Source organism: Mandrillus leucophaeus, unplaced genomic scaffold (genome assembly GCF_000951045.1).
Source record: "Mandrillus leucophaeus isolate KB7577 unplaced genomic scaffold, Mleu.le_1.0 Scaffold324, whole genome shotgun sequence".
NCBI classification, from domain to species: Eukaryota; Metazoa; Chordata; class Mammalia; order Primates; family Cercopithecidae; genus Mandrillus; species Mandrillus leucophaeus.
The window spans coordinates 196,426-220,721 of NW_012103410.1; the positions used below are offsets into that span (position 1 = coordinate 196,426).

A 24,296-nucleotide genomic window follows, 5' to 3' on the forward strand; every position below is an offset into this window, starting at 1 on the left:
GACAGAGTCTCACTCTGTCACCAGATTGGAGTGTAGTGGCGTGATCTTGGCTCACTGCAACCTCTGTCTCCCAGGTTCAAGCAATTCTCCTGCCTCAGCCTCCCGAGTAGCTGGGACTACAGGCACATGACACCATGCCCAGCTAATTTTTGTATATTCAGTAGAGACAAGGTTTCACTATGTTGGCCAGGATGGCCTCAATCTCTTGACCTCGTCATCTGCCCGCCTTGGCCTCCCAAAGTGCTGGGATTACACATGTGAGCCACCGCTCCCGGCTTCAAGCAGTCATAATTTTATCTGTTTCCTAACACCCAGAGTTCAGGTTCAATAATATTATAATTAACAAATCTAAAATTGCCAGGAAAAAAAAATTGAAGTGCAAGTCCCTCTAATGTATATAAAAAGCTGGCCTGCCAAATTATAGTGTTGGTATTAAAAGAAATCACAGTGCTTATCTAAGCTAATTCTTCTCTCTTCTTTCTCCTCACATTATACAGATAGGGAAATTAAGAATCAAGGAGGTGAATTACCCTAAACTTTGTGGAAAATAAAACAGTGGTAGCACCAAGGCTAGAATCTTTCGGATCTCCTGACTCCCAAAACAGTGCTATATAGTATGTTAAATACCACCCCATAAGTAAATATCATGAAAAGAATTCCTGGAAAAAGTAAAACTAAAAAGTAAATCTCATAAAATGAAAAAATACCTAAATATAATCTGGCAAAAACACAATAACAACTTTTTTTAAAAAGTTTTCAAACATCTCAGCTATAATAACAATGAAAGGCAAATAAATAAAAGAAGAATCTCTTAAACAAGGAATCCACTTCAAAACTTTTTAAATGCCTGAATACATACTTGAATTTGGAGTGGGTGAATCATTAGTTTCATTAGCATTTCCTGATCTGGTAAAACAGAATCCAAATCTAGTTCTTGACATTTCACAGCCTAAAATTATAATTAAAAAGTTACTAATTCAATTCTTATTTCTGAAAATTAAAAAAAAAAGAACAGAACTCTTTAATGACAGTCTTACCTTACTCAAAAACATAGCATAGTAACGATGTAGTGGCAGATGAAAAGTGACTTGGTTAGGTGCTGGCTGGAACAAACAAACAAAATCCATAAGTCAAAGACTATTTTACAGAAATTTTAAGATGGTTGTAAAATGTTTAAACCATACTCTCACCTGGATTTATTCCTATACTTTAAATTCAAAACTTAACATTTTAGAAGATGCAGATTCTAAAATCACTACAGATAAAATTATCCCATTTTAAACACTTAAGCATAAGTTTCTTAAAGGCAGAAATCGTATTCTACTCAACTTTGAATCCTCTGAAGCATCCAGCACAGATTAATATTTCCTAAATTCACTTTAGCCAAAGCAAATAATCATTATTAAAACAAGGGATGGAATGGATTTCCAGCTACAGAGACCATTTGGGACTCTTCAAATGCATGTATACCAAACATCATGACAGTAATAAGAGTAACGGTCACACATAACATTCATTGAACACTTACTATGTGCCAGTCACCATGCTAAGCACTTTATTCACATTATCACATTTAATCCTCAGAAGAATGCTATGGAGTAGGAACTACTAACATTCTCATTCTACAAGTAGCAAAATTCAAACTTAGAAAACTTAAGTAACTTCCTAAAATTCAAAAGTAGTGAACCGGGGAGCTAATCTGGACTCCACTGTCATATTCAAAACAGTAAGAAGACTCTGACCAAATCCCTAAACAGAGGTATAAATGCAGCGCATCGTTAGATTCCTTCACCAGTTGGATAAGATGCTTCCAATCAGTACCAAACAACCAGCCTCTATACAAAACTTCGTAAAAAATATGTGAATGACGTTACGCATTCCTGTAAATATTACAAAAACTGTATTTTAAATCTGTGAATCCCATGGATCACAAAATTACTACAGGGCAGGGCAAAAATATACCACAGCTGTCCTTCTTAAACAAATGAGTTAAAAACTAAAAAGGTGTTGTTTGCTTTTAATGCTTTTTAAGTTCTTAGTAAATATTCTCTTGTTAAAAATTTTTATACCGGACATTCAGATAATTATGCTAATGTCATATCATTATAGAGGTTATAAGGAGTCTAAATATGTCACCATCCCTGAAATAATTATTTTTTTCAAAACCAATAAGATAATAACATCCTCCTCAATATGTAAAGGCTACAAAAATGTGTTCTAACAAATAAAAGTTTGCCCTCCATAAAAAGAAAAGAAATGATAACAATGTTCTGTAACATGAATAAACCTTGGGGACATTATGCTAAGTAAAATAAGCCAGTCACAAAAAAACAGTAACTATATGATTCCACTTATATGAGGTTCTTAGAGCAGCCAAATTCATAGAGATACAAAGTAGAATGGTGGTTGCCAGAAGCTGGGGGAAGAGGAAATGGGGAGTAGCTGTTTAATGAGCATAGTTTCAGTTTTACAAGACAAAAAACTTATGGAGATTGGCTGCACAACAATACAAATACACATAACACTACTGAACTGTACACTTAAAAATGATTAAGATAGTGAATTTTATGTTTTATGTGTATTTTGCCACAATTAAAAATAAAATTTTAAAAAGTCTGCTCTCCATTACCATAATCATCTTAGTAACATATTCTACACTAACTAGCTAAGTCAGAATCTCTCTCTATTTCCTTTGAGGCATTAAGCAGACTGGGTAAGTGCAGACTCTTTTTTTTTTTTTTTTTTTATAGACAGGGTCTTACTCTGTGGCCCAGGCTGGAGTATGATGGCACGATCACAGCTAGCTGCAACCTCCACCTCCAGGGCTCAAGTCATCCTCCCTGCTCGGCCTCCTAAGTAGCTGGGACTACAGACACACACCACCATGCCTGGTTAATTTGTGTATTTTTTGGTAGAGACAGGGTTTTTGCCACGTTGCCCAGACTGCTCTCGAACTTCTGGGCTCACGTAATCTGCCCACTTCAGCCTCCCAAAGTGTTGTTATAGACGTGAATCACCATGCCCAGCCTAAATGCAGACTCTTTTTTTGAGTCTCGCACTGTCCCCCAGGCTGGAGTATAACGGCGCAATCTCAGCTCACTGCAACCTCTGCCTCCCGGGTTCAAGCAGTTCTCCTGCCTCAGCCTCCTGAGTAGCTGGGACTACAGGCGTATACTGCCACACCCGGCTAATTTTTGTAATTTTACTAGAGATGGGGTTTCACCATGTTGCCCAGGCTGGTCTCAAACTCCTGACCTCAAGTGATCCACCTGTCTCAGCCTCCCAAAGTGCTGGGACCACAGGCGTGAGCCACCGTGCCTGCGCCCTAAGTGCAGAATCCTGTCTCTGCCACCTACCTGTAAAACTGGGCAAGTTGCCTCTCTGTGCCTAAGCTGTCTGGTCCTTAGAGTAGGAATAATAAAGAGTCGGGCAGCTGCGAGAAATAAGTAAAACAGCACAGTACCCAGTACATATTGCTATTAACTAGTAAGCCATGAACTCTATTTTATCTTTCAGGGCTTTAGCATATCCTATATTCACATTCTCCATAATGTTAAAGTCCATATTCCTTCCTTGTCTAATATCACAGACTGGCTACTTGATAAGCGCTTCTTCTATTCCTATATATACTGATAGTCCTTGGATTCCATTCTTCACTCTACAGTCTTCTCATTATATGTGAATTTATCCAGATACACAGCTTCAGCTGCTAACTCTACCCAGTTGACTCCCAAATCTCAGCAGAAATCTCACTCCTGAACTCCAAATCTCACTTTCAGGTGTCTACTGAACATCAATACTTAATATTCCATGGGACTACAAATACAGTGTGTTCAAACCAAACTCAGTATCTTTGCCATAAAACTCAATCCTCCTCAATATTTCTTCTCTAGATTCCCAGTAATTTAAATATGAAATGTAGACTTCCTCCTTCTCACAAGCCTCCTATATTTGATGAGGTATCAAATTATGTTTACTTATTTTTTAAATAATCTCTTAAATCCCCTTTCTTCTTTCTGTCTACACTGCACCTAACTAACCTTAGCTCAGGCACTCAACACCTAGAGCCTAGGTTTCAGTGATAACTGCTACTTCTACTATTATCTTCCATAAAACACCTTTTGTGGTGTCTGCCTAGCTCACAAGCTTCCCATCTTCTCAGAATGTGTCTCCCTTTCCCACTCTCTGCCACCTCAACCACACACAGAGATTGGGGCCTGACAGTCAAGTTTATAGTAGCCATATTTGACTGCAGGCAGGGCAGGGGACATCTGACCCAGCCTGAGCAATGATTTTCTCTCTTAAAAAATTGGAACTGGGATTCAGGGACATTCACAGACAATCTGGGAGTATGCCTGAAATGGTAACATTAGGTAACTATAAGAAGGCAGTATTTCACCACATGGACAAAGTACGGGAAGGGAAGAAAAAATGAGGCACATACACACAGGGCAAAGCAAAGGCAAGCGACAAGAGCTCCTATTCAGATTTCCAGTCCATCCCTGAGGTCCAGGTGCCCTAACCCTGAGACACCCCTATGTATTAATAATAAATGACTGCTTCTTTAACTCAGGCTGCTTTAAATTATTTTTTCCCTTGCATTAAAAGAACCTTGACTAACATATCTTCTATTACCCGCTATATGCTGCCAGAAGGTGGTCTTACTTAAATATTAATTTAATCTTGAACTTCTTCCACTCACAATCTTTTAATGACTCCCTATGGTTTTAGCCTCCTGATAACCTTCCAACTCCTGAGAAGAAACAGCTTACCTCTCCAGCCTCATCTGTCACACAAATTCATGCACCATAGGTACTGCCCCTAACTTACTAAGCTTCTGTGCCTTTGTATATACACTATTCCCTCTGCCCCAAATGTTATATATCCCTTCTCCCATTGGATTAATGTATCTTTAAGACTGCTCGGTTGACACTTCTACTAAGAAGCTTTTCTTGGGTTCTTCAGGCTAAGTCAGGTGCTCCCTTTTATCCTCCTACATGGCACCTGGTCACAACTTTACAGAAGCACAGGAATCAAATTAACCATACACTTGTCTTCCACTTCCTTAAGTTAGGGACTGTTTTACCACTATATCCCCTATGTTTACAACATAGTAAACATTCAATAAATATTTGCTATATGAATGCATGTTCTACTTTCCTCTTACCAGAGGACTCTAGCCAAACCCACTCTGCTACAAATTCACAATTGTTGCCCTACATGATATTCATATTTTTAAGAACTCTTAAATGGCCTATCTTATAGGAAAATGTATTCCATCCCCTGTTTCTTATGATTGATTTGGCTTACTTCAGTTCAAAACATATTATTGGCCAGGCACAATGGCTCACACCTGTAATCTCAACACTTTGGGAGGATGGAAGAAGAACTAATGTTTATCACACATGTAATATGTGCCTCTTAGTCAATCCTCACTGGTTAATGTTACCAACTTCAACAGATGAGGAAATGGGCTCAGCAGGGTTAAAAAAAAAAAAAAGTAAAAATATATTAAAAATTAAATCTAAAAAAATCTATCCAAGGCCACATAGCTAGTTAAATTATGGCAGAGTCACAATTTACACTCAAATCTGCCTGACGTTAAAGCTCTTTCCACTGCCAACAACCAATATAGTTAAAACACTACCAGACAAGGAGTTCCAAAATGTGGACTGTGGACCCAGAAGTACCATAATTTGCTACATAACAATAGGCAAGTCATTTAATGTCTCTGCATCTCCACTTCCCAATGACAAAAAAGAGGAGGAATAATAAAACCTTTAGCACCATATAAAAACATGACATGGGCCAGGCACAGTGGCTCGCGGCTGTCATCCCAGAACTTTGGGAGGTCAAGGTGGGTGGATCACCTGAGGTCAGAAGTTCGAGACGAGCCTGGTCGACACAGTGAAACCCCATCTCTACTAAAAATACAAAAATTAGCTAGGCATGGTGACACAAGCCTGTAGTCCCAGTTACTCGGGAGACTGAGGCAGGAGAATTGCTTGAACCCAGAAGGTGGAGGCAGCAATGAGCCGAGATTGTGCCACTGGACCCCAGCCTGGGCAACAAGAGCAAAAACTCCATCTCAAAAATAAATAAATAAATAACATATTATTTGATTCCTTAAGTTCTATCCTTAATTTCTACTTTTTTAAGAATCCATTTAAATTTTTGAGAACATTCAATATCTTCCTAAAAATATTTCTGTGTGAAAAACAAATACACTATTTCCTAGAGTTCAGCTGCTCTGTATGTCATACATGATTCTAACTGTCCTTCACTATACTCCTGATTCCAAGCATGATTAATTTAAATATCATTTTCTTTTGTATAATTTTCCCCCAGTTCAATCTTACTGCTGCCTTAGTGATGCTACTATTTCAACAATAACTCCTGAAGTTTCAAACACCAAAGAAAGCTGGATTGAGAAAAGCTTCAGTTAAAGCTCCAGCTGAGGGACTGACCCTGGACAGGTTGAAGAAGGAGGGAAGCAGGCTGGAAGTGGGATGGAGCTCCATGAAGGCTGGAGAATATTCTCTCTGAACACTGACCTATTACCATTTATGTAAACAGAATTTAAGCCTAAAGACCAACAATTACACAAAGCAAAGAATCAAGATGAGCTGGTCAGGGCAGAATCAAAATCCAAATGGACAAAATCCAGGTTGAAGGCTAAGAGCTGACACAAATGTTGGGGGAGGGGTAATGAGAGGTAAAGAAAAATTAATTCAGGAAAGGAGGGATTAGAATTAAAGATAACAAAGGGTTCTTCCCTTCCTAAACCATTCCTAAAGCCACTGGAAGGTAAAGAGAGGGAGCATGGTAAAATAAGCATCTAAAGGTTAGGAAACTGAGAGGGAAGTCAGAGCTCAGACTGAGGAGGGCAACTGTTGGGGGTAATCGAGGGGTTGAGATGTCAGGGGTTGCTCAGGCATAGGGGGTGTGGCCTAGCACAGGGCATCAGACGTGGACAGAGTCAAAGGGGACCCACACAGCAGGGCAGCCCAGTGTAGAGCATCAGAGCCAATCTGGGTGAGGAGGGCCTCCAAATGGGGAATCACAGCCTGACTGAGGTAAGGAGGGCAACAATACAGAGGGCCAGCCTGGAATAGGGAATCAAAATCCAAGCTGGGTAAGGAGATTATCCACATGTGCAAAGAGCCCAGCAGGAGGCATCAGAGCCAAGGCAGAATGAGGAGGACATCCAAAAACAGGAAGAGCCTGGTGCGGGAATTTCAAGCACAAAGAGGGTGAACAGGGCTTCTCCACAGAAGGGCAGTCCAAAGTGGGGAGTCAGAGCCCAAGCAGGATGAGGAGGGTGTCCACGTGTGGGAAAAGGGGTACTAGGATGAGGACTCAGAGTCAAAGCAGGGAAAAGAGGCATCCATGCAGGGGAAAGAGAGGCAACTGAGATGAGAGTCGCTTCTCATATTTATATGTGAGATTGGTCATAAATAAATATGTATTTATAGATAAGTAAACATATTAAAGATAACGGAAGCCAGGTTTTCCACTATTGAAGAAAACTAGAATAAATCCTACGGTGTTAAACTTGAATTAAAAATATCAGTTTGAACTCATAGATTTCACTGTAGACAAAAAAATAAATATAGATGCAAATATGTATATGTACTTACATACATACACTCCTCTGTTCACTGTGAAGTCCTGGGAGCAGTGATACACCAATAGCAATGAGCACATGTAGCACCTAGATTTTTCTAAATATTGTTCCACACTAAAAGTAACCAGGGATCCATAAAGAAATGATTGATTCCAGGAATGGATGGGGAAACTATGAGTCTGAAACATCCTGATGGGCCAGAAAACATGGAAGTTCTCAAAAAATGATGGGACAAGCAGAAATTAAGCTTAAAGGGGCTCTCACTGGCCAAATCTGAAGCAATTTGAGCATCAAATAATGACGGAAATAGCTTATAACCCATTGAATAAAATGGAAACTATGAATCTCTAGAGACAAAAATAAATGAATGAATTAAAAACTGGATCACAAAATACTTTATTAATTACATGAGAAAAAGGGTAATTTTATGATGAAAGAGTCTAGCAGGTACCACCCTAATCAAGTGATCAAAGGGAACATCATCAGTAATAGAACACAAATCACAAACCACCAGATAGGATGCGATGAAAAGACTACAACATCACTTCTGTAATATTCCTGAAAATGATACATAATCTGAATCTAATCATGAAACAAACTCAAACTGAGAGGCATTCTTCAAAATGTCACTGTCCTGGCCAGGAGCAATGACTCACACCGGTAATCCCAGCACTTTGGGAGGCTGAGGCGGGTGAATCAACTGAGGTCAGGAGTTCCAGACCAGCCTGGCCAACATGGTGAAACCCTGTCCCTACTAAAAATATTAAAAAATCAGCTGGGTGCGGTGGCACGCACCTGTAATCCCAGCTACTCAGGAGGCTGAGACAGGAGAATTGCTTGAACCTGGGAGGCAGAGGTTGCAGTGAACGGAGATCACACTCCAGCCTGGGCAACAGAGTGAGACTCTGTCTCAAAAAAAAAAAAAAAAAGTCACTGTCCTAAAATGCAAAGAAAGACTGGGAAAATGTCTCAGAAGGAGATTAGAGACATGATAACAAAATGCAAAATGCAATTCTGAACCAGATCCTTTTTCTATAAAAGATATCATGGGACAACTGATAAAACATAAATGAGTTATAAGAATTAAATGTTAATAATATATTAATGATTTTTTATAGTTGCATTCTGGCTATATAAGAAAATATCCTTGTTTGTAGGAAACACTTAAATGCATGGGGGTAGTGAGGCATCAAGTCAACAACTGAACTCTCAAATGGTTCAAGAATAGAAAGTTCTTTGTCCACTCAATTTTCCAATAGATTTGTGATTGTGTCAAAAATTTTTAAAACAGAAAGGGAAAAAAACACACATACACACAAGAGATAAAATTTGCCTACCCTCCACATATACACAAACACACAGCAATGTTCTGTGTGCCCAGGGTTCAGAAACCAGACGAAGTGGGGGTGAGCTGTCTGAAACATGGTCTTTCTTTTGCATATGGCATATTCTGACCCTGCTTCATAAGAGGAATAGAAGGAGCTTCTGATGGTAAACTTGGCTGACTAATAAAAGCAATTACTTGTTCAATTCATACATACCAAGTCCTGTGCCAGCTCTTCTCATTATTAACAATAATCACCTTTGTTCAAGCCCATCTTTTCCTACTCTGACAAGCAGAACACTGTCCAATTAATAGAGTTGTGATACCCTTTTCATTAATCTCCCCTATCCTATTCACACTTGCATTGTCACTTTTATATATTCAACTGAAACTAATTTTCACTCAATAAGAAATAATGAAACATATATACTTCATAATGGAAAAACAAATCATGCCACTCTTCTCTAGGAAATAAGCAGACATATTAGTGTGCTCCAGAATCTCCTAAATGTCAAAGAACTAAAGAATTAGTCTCCCCTTTGGGTTTCTCTTTTTCAAAGCCTAATATGTTCATTACTTCCTCCCCTCTCCTATGAAAAGGTATTATTTTCAACATTAAATGAAATCTAACACTTTTCTTAAATGTCTTTACATACATCAGAAAATATACATACCTCATCTACGAAGTTAATAGCATCAAACCAGTCTTGAAGAGCTTCAAGGCAATATCTAACAACATTTCGGGTATATTCTTGAGTTTCCTAAAATAGTAAGTTATATATAATAAATGTACAATATATAAACATATATTTTCAACATTAAATTATATGTAATACATAATCATTATATGCATTGTATATACATAAAATGGTAAAACGTAAACATTTTCAATATTATATTTGCCATTTCAAGAAACTGTCCCTTCATAACCAACCAGTGACAAATATGAAAATTAAATAAGTCGATATGCTTCCTTTTTTACAATATGTTTCTAAAAATGAATGAAAGCTGAAATAGATTTTAAATAGATTTAAATCAGACTCCATTTCAGGAGACCCCCTCCACCAATTTATTATAAATTCCCTAATGTCATTGTTTAATGGGTACAGAGCTTCTTTGCAGCTGATGAAAAAGTATTGGACATGGACAGTAGTGAGAGTTGTACAACACTGTAAATGTACTTCAAGTCACTGAATTTCACAGCTAAAAATAGTGGTAAATGTTATGTATATTTTACACAATTAAAAAGAAAGGGCAGAGCATATGCGGACTGTAAGTAACCTGTGAATACCTTGACTTACAACAGAATTAGGGAAAAGACATGATGTGTGTGCCACTTGAAGTAAGAGTACTGTAAAACACAACTACAATGTTTTGTGGTAAAACGGATCCACCAAAATAGGTGAGTTCCAAATTAAACAGAAATAGAAATAATGATAGGCCTGCTCACCAAAAACAACAACAACAACAACAACAACAGGCAAAGGATTTAAAAAGACATTTCTTCCAAGAAAATACACAAATGACCAATAAGCACAATCAAAGATGCTCAACATCATAGGAAAATGCAAATCAAAGCCACAATGAGATACCACTTCACACCAACTAGAGAGGCCATAATTTTAAAAAAGGAAACAAAGTGTTAGGAAGGATGCAGAGAAATTGGAATCCTCATATACTGCTGATAAGACTGTAAAATGGTACAGCTGCTTTGATAAATTGTTTGCAGCTGGGCACGGTGTCTCACGCCTATAATGGCAACACTTTGGGAGGTCAAGTCAGAAGCATCAATTGAGGCCAGGAGTTCAAAACCAGCTGGGACACAGCAAGTCTCTGTCTCTGCGAAAAAAATTTAAAAATTAGTCAAGAGTGGTGGCATGCATGTATAGTCCTATCTACTTGGGAGGGAGGCTGAGGTGGAAGGGCTGCTTGAGCCCAGGAGTTTAAGGATGCAATGAGGTATGATCACGCTACTGCACTCCAGCCTGGGCAACAGAGTGAGGCCCTATCTCAAAAAGAAAAAAAAAAAGTTTGGCAGTTCTTTGGTAAGTTAAATATAGAGTTACCATACAACCAAGTAATTCCACTCCTATGTGTATTTCCAGAGAATTGAAAACATATGTTCACACAAAAAATGTACATAAATATTCACAGAAGTATTATTCATAGCAGCCAAAAAGGGGAATCAACCCAAATATCTATCAACTAATGAAAGGACAAATGAAATGTTGTATATCCATATGATGAAATATTACTCAGATAGAAAAAGGAATGAAGTACTGAGACATGCTACAACACAGCTGAACCTTGAAAGCATTACATTAAGTGAAAGAAGCCAGACACAAAAGGCCACATATTACAGGATTCCATTTATATGAAATGTGCAGACTAGGCAGACTTATAAAGACTGAAAGTAGATTAGTGATTTCCAAGAGATGAGGGGAGGTTGGAATTGGGAGGTATGCAATTTCTTTTGGGGGTGATAGAAATACTCTGGAATTAGATAGTGGTAGTAGTGGTAAACTTTGTGAATACACTGTAAACCACTGAATAGTATATACTTTAAAATGGTTAAATGGTGAATTTTATTTAAGTTAAAAAAAGATATTTTGGGGTATCAATGTATAATGTGTAAGTACAGAAAGCATCAAAGCCACGTGGGTTAAACTCATCAGCTACCTATGTAAATAATATAAACATGCCTTTTTAAAAAGCTGAAAGTCTCACATTCATTCTTGACTTCTCCTTCACCTTACTCATCTCCATGTCATGTCAATTCTTGCTTGATATTATCATATAGCTTCATGCCTATTTCCATTGCCACAATACAGACCAAAATCACTTACCTGGTCACCTTACTAACATTCTCATCCTGTTTTAATCTATGCTATATGAGATTTATATTTATAAAATATTATTTTATACATTCTATTCCACACCTCTCACTGAAAACAAATTAATGGCACTTATAAGTTTTCATAAATAATCTGTCATAACCAAACTAAAGCAGCAGGTAATTCACAGATAAATAAACTTTTAAAACCAAATGTTCTCCTATTTCATCAAGCATTTGGGCAATGGGGTACCATTACAGGATCTTAGTGCAAATGTAAACTGGCACCACCTACTGGAGAACAATTTGACAAGTAGGTACTAAGAGTCTTAAAACGGTGACCAGTTAATTCCATTCATAAATACAGCATATTTCATAATCATGTTCTGATTGTCTCTCTCCTATCTTCCCACTACTACCACTCCCCAACCCCCAAAAAAGTCAGTATGCATGCTAACTTAGTAGTTTTATGACCTTGAGCAAATTACTTAAATTTTATGAGTCTCAGTTTCTCCACATGTAAAAACGGGCATAATACAACCTACTTCCCAGTACTGTCCTGAAGAGGCAAGTGAAATGATGTACATAAAATGCTCTGTATCATAGGTTAACACTATGTGTGACAAGTAATTAAGTGCTCCAAAGAGTCAAGACCACATTAATCTTTTATCAAGTCTGTAGTACCCTATAGTTGCCACCGGATGAAGATTTTGCAGTTTAATTTTCTCCTTAGAAAGCAAGTATCAGTAAAATTCTAGAAACGTGTCATCCTCTTATCCAATCTTCATGTCATTAGTTAATTAGCATTAAAAGTATGATGCTGTACTGACTGAGCTATCTCAGTAGTATTACTTTTTTTAACTAGCCCTTAATGTTTTCAAGAATCAAATAGCATTCAATGCAATCATACAAAGACAGTAATTTATCAAGTGAAGTTTCCTTTTAAATTACTTAATCCTTAAGTTTTATATTTTACAGTAGAAAATTTAAACAGAGAAATAACATTTTTTTTCCTATAAACAATAGTGTTTCTTCTAGTTTATACTTCTAAACCCTGACAGCACTGCAGCTAAAACGCTTTGGACATTCTTGCTTAAAAAACAACTATAGCAAAGTGATAAAGAACATTGGTTTTTAAATCAGATGAATGTGCTTTCAAATTCAGTGTCTACTTATAGCATGTGAATTTAAGCAAGTTATTTAACCTCTGAAAGAACAGAATGATGCCATGTACTTTAGAGGAGATGCAATGAAGGTTAGATAAGAATATATGAAAAGTGCCTAGAACAATGTCTCACATAGTGTAAGTGTTCACCAAGAGAATGTCTTATCTAGGAACCAGATGCTCCTATAACTGAGAAGTTACTCTCTGATACTGCCAGGACAACAGGAGCCTGTTTTCTCTCTGTTCTCTTTATTTCATAGATTAGGAGAACCATACTGCATTGTAATTCTAGCCTTCAAAGCTGAAATATGAACTACTGCCCAGAAACAATAATTTTTCATTATCAAAGAGATAAACATAACCTCAGCCTCATAATTCAAATTCATCTTTAACACAGTAGTCAGAATAATCTTCTTAAAATATTGATCTTTTTATATCAATATCATATCAACCCACTTTACTGAGTATCTTCTGTTGGCTTACATACATGACATGGCATTCTTCTGATTTTTCTCTTCTCCCTATCCTTAATATCTAAATGTCAGTTTTTTCTTCGGGGTTCACATCTCTCTTCTCCCTATTTAATCTCATTCCATCCCTTGGTGATAAATATATTCTATATGTCAAAGGGTCTAGAATGTATAACCTCAGTCCAGACTTACTTTTTGAGCATGAGACTCATATATCCAACTGTCTATTCTCTATTTCTACTTGGACATTTCACGGGCATCTCAAACTTAACCTATTTAAAGCTAATTCTGATCTCTCTAAACTTGACATTCTCTCAATCTTTACTACCTTTGTAAATAGCACTTCCATACACAGTAACTCAAAAGTCTCTCTCTCTCATCAATAATGTACAATCCATCACCAAGCCTGTAGATGCTACCTCAAAAATACATCTTGAATATCCAAAATACACTTTGAATATATATATATCAAATATATATGCTACCTGAATTTCATGTTCAGACTACTGTCATAGCATCTGTTAGTTGACAAATAATAACTACATTTATTTATGGGGTACAATGTGATGTTTCCAGATATATATATATGTGTATATATATATATACACATACACACATGTACATACATACATATATACACATATATATACATACACACACAAGGATTGTGGGATGAGTATATCAAGCTAATTAACATATCCATCACCTCAGACACTTATCATTTTTTGTAGTGAGAGCATTAAAAACCTATTCCTTTAGCAATTCTGAAATGTAAAATACATTATTATTAACTACAGTCACCATGCTGTGCAATAGATTTCAAAAAGTTATTCCTCCTCTCTAGCTAAAACTTTGTACCCTTTAGTCAAAATCTCCCCATTTCCCACTCCCTCAGCCCCAGTTTCTGGAAACCATCATTCTACTCTCTACTGCTATAAGTTCAACTTTTTTAGATTCTACATACAAGTGAGATCAATTTATCGTAGCATCTTAATTGGTCTATTTACTCCTGGCTTTGCTGCTTCCCACCCACGCTACTCCTGCTCAAATCCAGTCTTCTCCAGGAACAGAATGATCTTTTAAGGGTAAATCTGATCACATTAAACCCTTGCTTAAAAATCTTCAGTGGTTTCTCCTTAAAATTGAATCCAAGAGTCCTTAACATGATCTGTGAATATCTGCAATAATAATCTGATCTGTGCTTCTCTCTCCAACTCCACCTTGTTTACTCTGTGGTTCCAGCCACAAATTCCTTAAAAAGACCAATCACGGCCGGGCGCAGTAGCTCACGCCTGTAATCCCAGCACTTAGAGAGGCCGACGCGGGCGGATCATGAGGTCAGGAGATCGAGACCATTCTGGCTAACACGGTGAAACCCTGTCTCTACTAAAAAAAAATACAAAAAATTAGCCAGGCGTCATGGCAGGGGCCTGTAGTCCCAGCTCCTCGGGAGGTTGAGACAGAAGAACGGCGTAACCACCGAGAGGCGGAGCTTGCAGTGAGCCGAGATCGTGCCACTGCACTCCAGCCTGGGAGACAGAGCAAGACTCCGTCTCAAAAAAAAAAAAAGGACAATCACTTTCCTACCGAAGGTAGGCTATTCCCTCTAATCTCCCGCGCGACTACCACTAACCCCAATTTAACCTTCACAGAGATAGGCCCTTCATATTGTCTCTTCATAAAGACATTCTCTGATACTCAAATCATCAGTCCTCATACTCATTACTCTCCCTCATAACAACCTGTTATTTTCCCAAAAAGCACTTTACGAAAGCTTGTGAAGTAAACAGATGTGTTTACTTACTCAAGGTTTATCTCACCCATGAGAGCAAGAACTGTATCTATTTGGTTCAGTACCAAAAATTTAAGCATCTAAACAATGTCTGGCATATATTTTTTGAATAAATGAACAAACAAACCTCATATTATATGACAGTTTCTTGATAAATGCTACAGTGGAAATTAAACAAGGTACATTATGAAAACAACCTGACTGGAGGAATAAATGAGTAGATTATATATCTGAGTCTTCAGAATATTTGAAGAAAACTTTAAAATTTCAAAGAGTTAATATTAATTGTTCTTCATTTTGGTTAGAATCACTACCCAGGTCCCACTGCATATCTAGTGAATCAAAACCTCTGACAGTGGGGCTCATGCATACATAATTTTTAAGCTTCCAAGATAACTCTCATGCAAGAAAAACACTGAGCCAACAAAAGAGAATGAAAGAGTGTATGCCAAAGAAAGAGACTAGCTTGAACAAAAGCACAGGAATCAAGAAAGGACACTGCACGTTGAGGAATAATAATCAATCCAATAAAGGTATGGAGGGAGAGGTGGTATAAGAAGATGAATTATAGGCTAAGGTGGGCAGTTCACCTGAGGTCAGGAGTTTAAGACAAGTCTATGCAACATGATGAAACCCCGTCTTTACTAAAAATACAAAAATTAGCCAGGCATGGTGGTGCACATCTGTAATCCCAGCTACTTGGGAGGCTGAGACAGAAGAATCACTTGAACCAAGGAGGCAGAGGTTGCAGTGAGCTGAGATCGTACCACTGCACTCCAGTCTGGGCGACAGTGAGTGAGACTCCATCTCAAAAAATACAAAATAAAAGATAATGAATTATGAGAGCCAAGTTGAGGGCAACCTGTGGAGAATTTTAAATGTCTCTAGAAGAAAAATAGATGTTATCCTATAAAGTGATGAGAACTTGAATGATTTTTAAGTAAAGGAGAGGGAGATTTATAGAGCTTAGAAAAGTAAGTTTGGTATTGAGATAGGTGACAGTAGAAAGAGTCTAGAAATAGGAAAACCAGTTAAGAAGTTACCTTAATAATCCACATTTTTAAAATACATTAATAATCCATATTTTTAAAATACAGAGAAATAAAGGAAAAAAACAGGAGAGGAATATTTCTGGAATGAAAGAAAGATTCTTAGTATCTGATTACAGGTTGAACACAACTAGTACAGCAAGGGAAGAAAGTTTCCAGAATGGACAATTAAGTAATTTAAGATACCATTAAATGACAATAAGGGCACAAAAGGAAATATAGTATGGACAGATAGTTTTTAAAAGTTAATTCAGAACCTGAGAAAATTCATGTACCTACAAGGGGATCTACATTAATAATCAGACCTGTTAGAAATTTGAACCGGACCAACATGGTGAAACCCTGTCTCTACTAAAAATACAAAAATTAGCCAAGTGTGCTGGTGCACACCTGTAATCCCAGCTACTCAGGAGGTTCAGGCGGGAGAATTGCTTAAACCTGGGAGATGGAGGTTGCAGTAAGCGGAGATGGCGCCACTGCACTCCAGCCTGGGCGACAGAGAGAGACTCCCTCTAAAAAAAGAAAAAAAGAAATTTGAATCTATTAAGACTGTAACAAGGTTGTGAGTCATCTGCATCTAGGCAATGGTTGAACTAACAAAACACAGTATAAATCTACTTAAAGAAACACATACGTTTAAGTGGTAGATGGAAGAGAGCTTCACAATAACAAAGAGCAAGACTTACTGTCCATTTCTCTTTCACTTTGTTTTTAAAAGGTCAGTAAACAGACTGAGAAATTCAAATATTTTTAAATGAGCTGACCAAGTCACCCAAGTAAAAAAGAGGCAGAGCCAAAACTAGAACCCAGGGCTTCAAAATATGTCTACTACAAAATCTTGTCCAGCATGATTACTGGTACAGGACAATAGGCTGGAACTGCATGGTGTCCATATATCAAAATTTTAGTCAAGTCTTCAGTTTAATAGGGTCAGGGATTCCATTTGTCTGGATTGCCCAAAGTTTCTGGAGACCCATCAAACCAATGCTTATAATAGTATATATTATAATATACATTATATAACAATCACTGGAAGGTTTTTGAAATTTATACTTGTTTTGTCCTTGGAATCTTGAAAGTGTAACATTGAGGACTATCCTACTCCTTGAAAGATAAGAAGCATTAGGTAACTGATAATAAATGAAACAATAAAGATGAATGGGAAGACTAATGAAGTTCCAAAGACTGTTCACAATAGCAATAGGCTGGAAAAATCTGATAATAATGAATTCCAAACTGCCTAAGAATGAAAATTACCGTCTCGGGTCAATTTTCATAAAGTTGAATTCAATTTGAAACAAAATTAAACATTACACATTATATATAAATGAACAAACCAATATTTTTCACAAGTCTTTTTCTTAAATAAACACAGAAATTAACAAAAATATTTCCAACATACCCTAACTTTACAATGTGATAAAAGCCCCCACATTGGCTGTGCACAGGCCTCAAGTTCAGCAGCAAAGGCAGCATAGTAGGTCTGAGACTCAAATTCCACATGCTCATTTAGTTCTCGCTTGTTTAAGTTCATACCTTGCAAAAATTAAAGCAGATATAAACTTTGTCAAGTGGAAGCACACATTCATATTAAATATCAAGTACAACAGTTCCCAGTCCCAAACACATTTATGCACACAAACGGCATTACTGACACAGTACATACAGAAGCAAATGACTAAAAATGAAACAATCTAGTCCTTTCAGAATTTTTTACAAACTAAGTTTTCTTAGAAACATGTTATGAATTGTCTCATGTAACAAACTGAATATCTTTTAATAAGAAAGTCAAAAAAATTAAATTTTTTTTTTTTTTTGAGACGGAGTCTCGCTCTGTCGCCCAGGCTGGAGTGCAGTGACCGGATCTCAGCTCACTGCAAGCTCCGCCTCCCGGGTTCACGCCATTCTCCTGCCTCAGCCTCCCGAGTAGCTGGGACTACAGGCGCCCGCCAACACGCCCGGCTAATTTTTTTGTTTTTCAGTAGAGACGGGGTTTCACTGTGTTAGCCAGGATGGTCTCGATCTCCTGACCTCGTGATCCACCCGTCTCGGCCTCCCAGTGCTGGGATTACAGGCGTGAGCCACTGAAAAAAATTTTAATTGATCTTACTTGAAAGTTTTATGTGTTATGAATCTTTCTCAGAGAATAGATTTCACATTTCTAGATTAATGGTTACAAATGCTTCAAAGCCAGGCACAGTGGCTAATCCTGGTAATCCCAGCACTTTGGGAGGCTGAGGCAAATGGATTGGTTGAGCCCAGGAGTTCTAGACCAGCCTGGGCAACATAGTGAGACTCTGTCTCTACTAAAAATAAAAAAATTAAGTTAAATTTTTTAAATGCTTAAAAAAGTTATACTCCCGTTTCTTTTCCAATCATTTGACACTTTTCCTAATTCCTTGGTATGTTTTATGAACAATTTATTAGAGTACTTACAAATACCAATTAAAATAGAGATATTTCATATGTAGTCTGAATGATATGCTATTATATTTTAATTGATGCTTAATAATTTAGCATTAGGAATTTTGTAAACCAAAAAATTAACAAAGGTACCAGTAAAATTCATACCTTGAAAGAAAGATACAAAGTTCATCCATGTAACTAACAAACCGTGATCCTCCAAAAATCTCTTGGCCACACTTTGATGAGAAAGAATATTAATAAAATCACTAACAAGAGGCCAATAAGTGTTATTCTTCAGTAATGCTTCTCCACAGTTCACTACCACATGTAAACTATTTTCTTCATCTAAAAAAAGACATACAAAACCCAAAAAGTCATAAGATTTTTTTAAAAGCTTAACAAATAATACAGAATACATACACTTTAGAATCAGATATACCTAAATTCAAACCCCAGCCTTCCATTTAATACCTATATGGCTTTAGGCACAATATTTACACTCTCTGAATCAATTTCCTCATCTATAAAGTGGAAAATAAAAACATCCATCTTAAAATAATTACATGAAGCATTAACAAAAAGTACTTAGCACATCATTATAGTAATTATTACCATATGTCCAATATATGACATGATACTGAAGTAGCTGTATGTTTATAAAAACTTATTTTCTTGATTCTAATGATATAATGCAATATTTTCTGATCCAATCAATAAAAAATTTTTACCCCTAGATTAATCTCATTTCATCTTATCAATCAAATCTGTATGATTTCAAGAGACATACATTTAATTCCTTTCTTCTATTCAAAGAATACATCAATACAATTTTTAGCAAACTACTCAAAGATAAAAGAAAAAACACATTTTAAAAAAAGAAAAACACACACACACACCAACTTCTTAAGCTGTGGAAAAAAAGTAGTTTAAATACATCGTTGGGGGTGGTGGGGGGATAGGCTTGTACAAAATATTTAGCATTAAAAATTATTAGTATATATGTATTAGCTCACTTTAACCTATTCCAACTTCACTGACTCACTGGACTAGGAAGTTTCCATTCCCATTGTAAAGCATATTAATACCCATAATACATGGAATGCTCAAGGCTCGTAGCTCATTCCCTGTACAGAAGCTGGGGTGTATGGTTACCCAGAGTCAATTTTTGTTTCTATTTATGCTAATTGTTCTTTTTATCATAATTACACAATTTAGATCAAAAGTATATGAACTAATGGCATGTGAAAGCACAGAGAGGTATTACAGAAACTGAATCATATGCTTTTGAGAGACAATAAAATAAAAACAAGTGCCAGGAAAAAAAGCTAAAAAACCTTGGGACAGAAAAATCATAAAACCTATAAGTATATTTTACACTCAGATTGCTTTATATTCTAACTCTATTTTAAAGAGATTAAAATTAGAATCCACAGATGATGCTTCATAGATGTGCTATTTATAAAAAAGATGAACGAGAACTCCAGTCAAGGAAACCATATCCTGAAAATACTTTGCCCAAAGTTAAAAGCCTGGAGAATGAACACGCAGTTCTGTGTTTTAAGTTAAAATACAATGTTTAAGGTATATATATATTTTTTCAAAGATGGGGGTCTCACTATGTTGCCCATGCTGGACTCAAACTCCTGGGTTCAAGCATTCCTCCCACCTCAGCCTCCTCAGCAGCTGGGATTACAGGTGTGTGCCGCCACACCCAGCTCATACCATTTTTTTAAATGAGTCCTCACTTTAACCAACTTATTCAACTACCTACCTACCTGTCATACTCATCAGTCAGGAAGGCCTCTACTGCACTTTTTAATTTCCACACATTAAACTTAGGTTTCAGTCCACACAATTATTTTGCGAAATATTAAATAAGTTTAACAATATCTAAGAACAGGGCCCACTGAAGTTAAGTACACTCTCTTTCAGTACTTCTCAATGGACAAGGGAGGGTCTAACTCAATGAGGAAGTAAGGATTAGGGGCTTCTTACAAATTATTTATACTAACCCCTGAGATTCTGAAAAGCACCCCCATGACTGACAACTACAGTTCCACTTCTGAGCTAGTGAGCCATTGATATTGATGCGACAGTGCTAAGGAATGTTGGGATTTTTTTTAAGTTAAAAATTGAGAATCACTGTTGTATATAATTGAAACCAGAGGATGAATAAGCAGAATATAATTAATCAAACTCACTATTTTCCTAACATTGCTTAAATACTACTGTTCTTGTGAAAAACGCCTTGGAATCATTAATGAAATAAAATTATTAGGACTTCTATTTTTACTCAAACTGGTACTTTCCTCATTACAGATATAAAGAGCAATGATTCAGTGTTAAATTAAATTCACTCATCAACAAATATTTATTGAGCACCTACTAAGGGTCAGGTTTTCAACTAATCTCTGAGAATAAAGTAGTAAATAAATCAAGATTTAGATGATCTCTGTCTTCATGGAGATTAATACCTAAGAAGGCAGAGTGTGATAAGGGCTGTAACGGGAAAAGTACAGGGAGTCATAAGAACAAATAGGCCGGGCGCGGTGGCTCAAGCCTGTAATCCCAGCACTTTGGGAGGCCGAGATGGGCGGATCACGAGGTCAGGAGATCGAGACCATCCTGGCTAACACGGTGAAACCCCGTCTCTACTAAAAAATACAAAAAACTAGCCGGGTGAGGTGGTGGGCGCCTGTCGTCCCAGCTACTCAGGAGGCTGAGGCAGGAGAATGGCGTGAACCTGGGAGGCAGAGCTTGCAGTGAGCTGAGATCTGGTCACTGCACTCCAGCCTGGGCGACAGAGCAAGACTCCGTCTCAAAAAAAAAAAAAAAAAACAAATAAAGCTAGACTACAATTCAAGAAAAGACTTGGCTGGGCATAGTGGCTCACACCTGTAATCCCAGCACTTTGGGAGGCCGAGGTGGGCAGATCACCTGAAGTCAGGAGTTCGAGACCAGCCTGGGCAACGTGGTGAAACCCCCACCTCTACTAAAAACACAAAAATTAGCTGGGCATAGTGGCGGGCACCTGTAATCCCAATTACTCGGGAGGCTGAGACAGGAGAATTGCTTGAACCTGGGAGGCGGAGGGTGCACTGAACCGAGATTGTGCCACTGCACTCCAGCCTAAGTGACAGAGCAAGACTCCGTCTCAAAAAAAAAAAGACTCTCCTGAGGAAGTGAAGTTTAAACTGAGGCCTATAAAATAAAGCAGGAATTAGGATTAGCCAGATAAAGTAGTGATGGTGGAGTAGATGGTGCTATAGGTAGAAGGAGCAGTACATAAGAAAAGGTTAGAATCACTTGAAGAAAGAATGCAGAGGATGCATGGTACAAATGAGGTTACAGGGTCTTATAAACCAGCATCCGAACTTTAGCATTCACATGAAGAGAATGGAAAGCCACTAGGGGGTTTTAGGAGAGAGAACATTATAAGAAGTGTAATATAAAAAGTGACTGAAGGAGAGTGACAACAAGAAGAGATAAGAGGCTTAGAGCTGGCCATGGCTTCAACTGTGGTGGTGGCAAAAAGATGCAGTGATGAAGAGGCTATGTAAAGATATTCTAAAGATTTGAAGGACAGTTGGTAACGTCTGCTATATCTGCATGGAGTAAAAAGAAGTCAAAGACAACTCCTAGGTTTTTAGGCTGCACAACTGTTTAGAATGGTTAGACACTGGAATCAAAATACACATTCACGTGCTCATGTACATACACACACACACAAGTTAATGTAAAAGAAGTCAGATTAATGGAGCAATAATGAGTCTTTGCTGTGAACATTGTGTGTTTGGGGTGTTTATAGACATCCAAACAATATAGTTCAATAAGTAGCTTGATATGCAGGAAGGAAAGGCAATCTGGGATTATGAGCATCTACAGACATTCCCATGTCATGCAACACATGGTTTTAGATTCCATTTTACAAAGACTGTTTCAAAAGACAAATTCTAACATAAATTCTGGGACATGAAAAATTATGAGCTATGTTTGGAACCACAAAGCATATGGTATAATATTGAATATAAAAAAGTAAAAGTATAAGGTAGAAATCACGTACTACTATAAGGCTGTTTCCCTTTAGTCTTCAGCTATTGCTGTGGCCAAGCAAATTCTCATTGTATCAGCTCCTGTATTTATTAAAAGTATAGATAAAATTTTAAAATATCATCTAACAACAATTCAAGCCAAGGCTAGATAGAGGCTGCTAAAAAACAAAAAGAAAGTACAGAGATCCTGTTGTAGTATCTGTGGCTAGTTATGGGTAGTTCAGTATAGTTAAGGTTTATTCTAATACTTACTGTAAAAATGGGAAAAGCTTATGATACTTTTAGAAAAGCAGTAAATATATATCATAATATCTTATGCTACTACTGAAAGAGGAAAAAATAGTATGGCAAAGTTTGAAGACTTCTAAAGATAGTTTTAGACCTTGGCTGGAAATAATGTAATTTACTGCTAAAAAAAAAATTATATTTAAAGATCTTAACAATCTTTATTTCAGTTTGCTGAAAATTCAATTTATATAAGAATTTCCAGAAAAGACTAACTGCATTAGAAGCATATGGAAAAAAGCAACTGATACCATATAATATCATTTCAGAAAAATCTGGGAAAAGTGTGAAAAGCAGAGCCACGAGGACAAAGTGCCAAGAAACACCAATATTGATAGGATAAGTAGAGAAGAGTGCTGGGCCACAGAAAGAGAATCAACAGTGTGAAATGCGACTGAAAATCAAGCAAGGTAAAGTTTAAACTATGACCACTGGCTTCCTCAACATGTAGTTTACAAAAAGGGTAAACCACATAATTTATCATATAAACTGGGACACTTTTGAGCGTAAAAGAAATTGTATTAATAACTACATCAGACTAACAGGCACAACTTAAGGCTATTCTCGGAAAACTAGGACATATGGCTACATGAGTCACGGACAATTTTGTAGACAGCAATTTCAATAGAACAATGGGAGTGAACACTAGAATGAGGTAGGTTAATGAGTGACTTGTAGGTAAGGATATGAATATAAAAACTGAGGAAAGCTACCATTTAAAAAAAAAATGGGAGGCAGATTTAAGACTCATCTTGTTCCCAAACATTCTCCCTTAAAGGCCAAATGCAAACCGTATGTAATAAGCACAGCTAAATCACCTGGTGAAGAAAATGGACTCCAGATTCTTTTAAAAGAACAGGTACTTAGAAATTTTGTTTTCTCAATTATGAATTTAAAACATTTTGCTGCAAAGACTTCATGACTAAAACACCAAAAGTAATGGCAACATAAGCCAAAATTGACAAATGGGATCTACTTAAACTAAAGAGCTTCTGCACAGCAAAAGAAACTTATCAGAGTGAGCAGGCAACCTACAGAATGGGAGAAAATTTTTGCAATCTAGCCATCTGGCAAAGGGCTAATATGTAGAATCCACAAAAAACTTAAACAAATTTACAATAAAAAAACAACTCCATCAAAAAGTGGGCAAAGGATATGAATAGACACTTCTCAAAAGAAGACATTTATGCAGCCAACAAACATACGAAAAAATGCTCATCATCACTGGTCATTAGAGAAATGCAAATCAAAACCACAATGAGATACCATCTCATACCAGTTAGAATGGCAATC

General features: G+C 37.1%; 1 protein-coding gene across 1 annotated transcript in view; it reads right to left on the reverse strand.

Annotated features, from left to right (window-relative positions):
* Nucleotides 1-24,296, reverse strand: part of UBR3 (ubiquitin protein ligase E3 component n-recognin 3 (putative)) — a 250,132-nt gene that overhangs the window by 171,481 nt on the left and 54,355 nt on the right. Inside the window, exons 9-13 of the mRNA XM_011988165.1 lie at nt 18,832-19,011; nt 17,663-17,796; nt 9,626-9,712; nt 1,038-1,103; nt 860-949 (exon numbers count right to left, since the gene is read on the reverse strand). Of these exons, the coding sequence (XP_011843555.1) occupies nt 860-949; nt 1,038-1,103; nt 9,626-9,712; nt 17,663-17,796; nt 18,832-19,011 (557 nt within the window). The remainder of the gene's footprint in view (nt 1-859; nt 950-1,037; nt 1,104-9,625; nt 9,713-17,662; nt 17,797-18,831; nt 19,012-24,296) is intronic.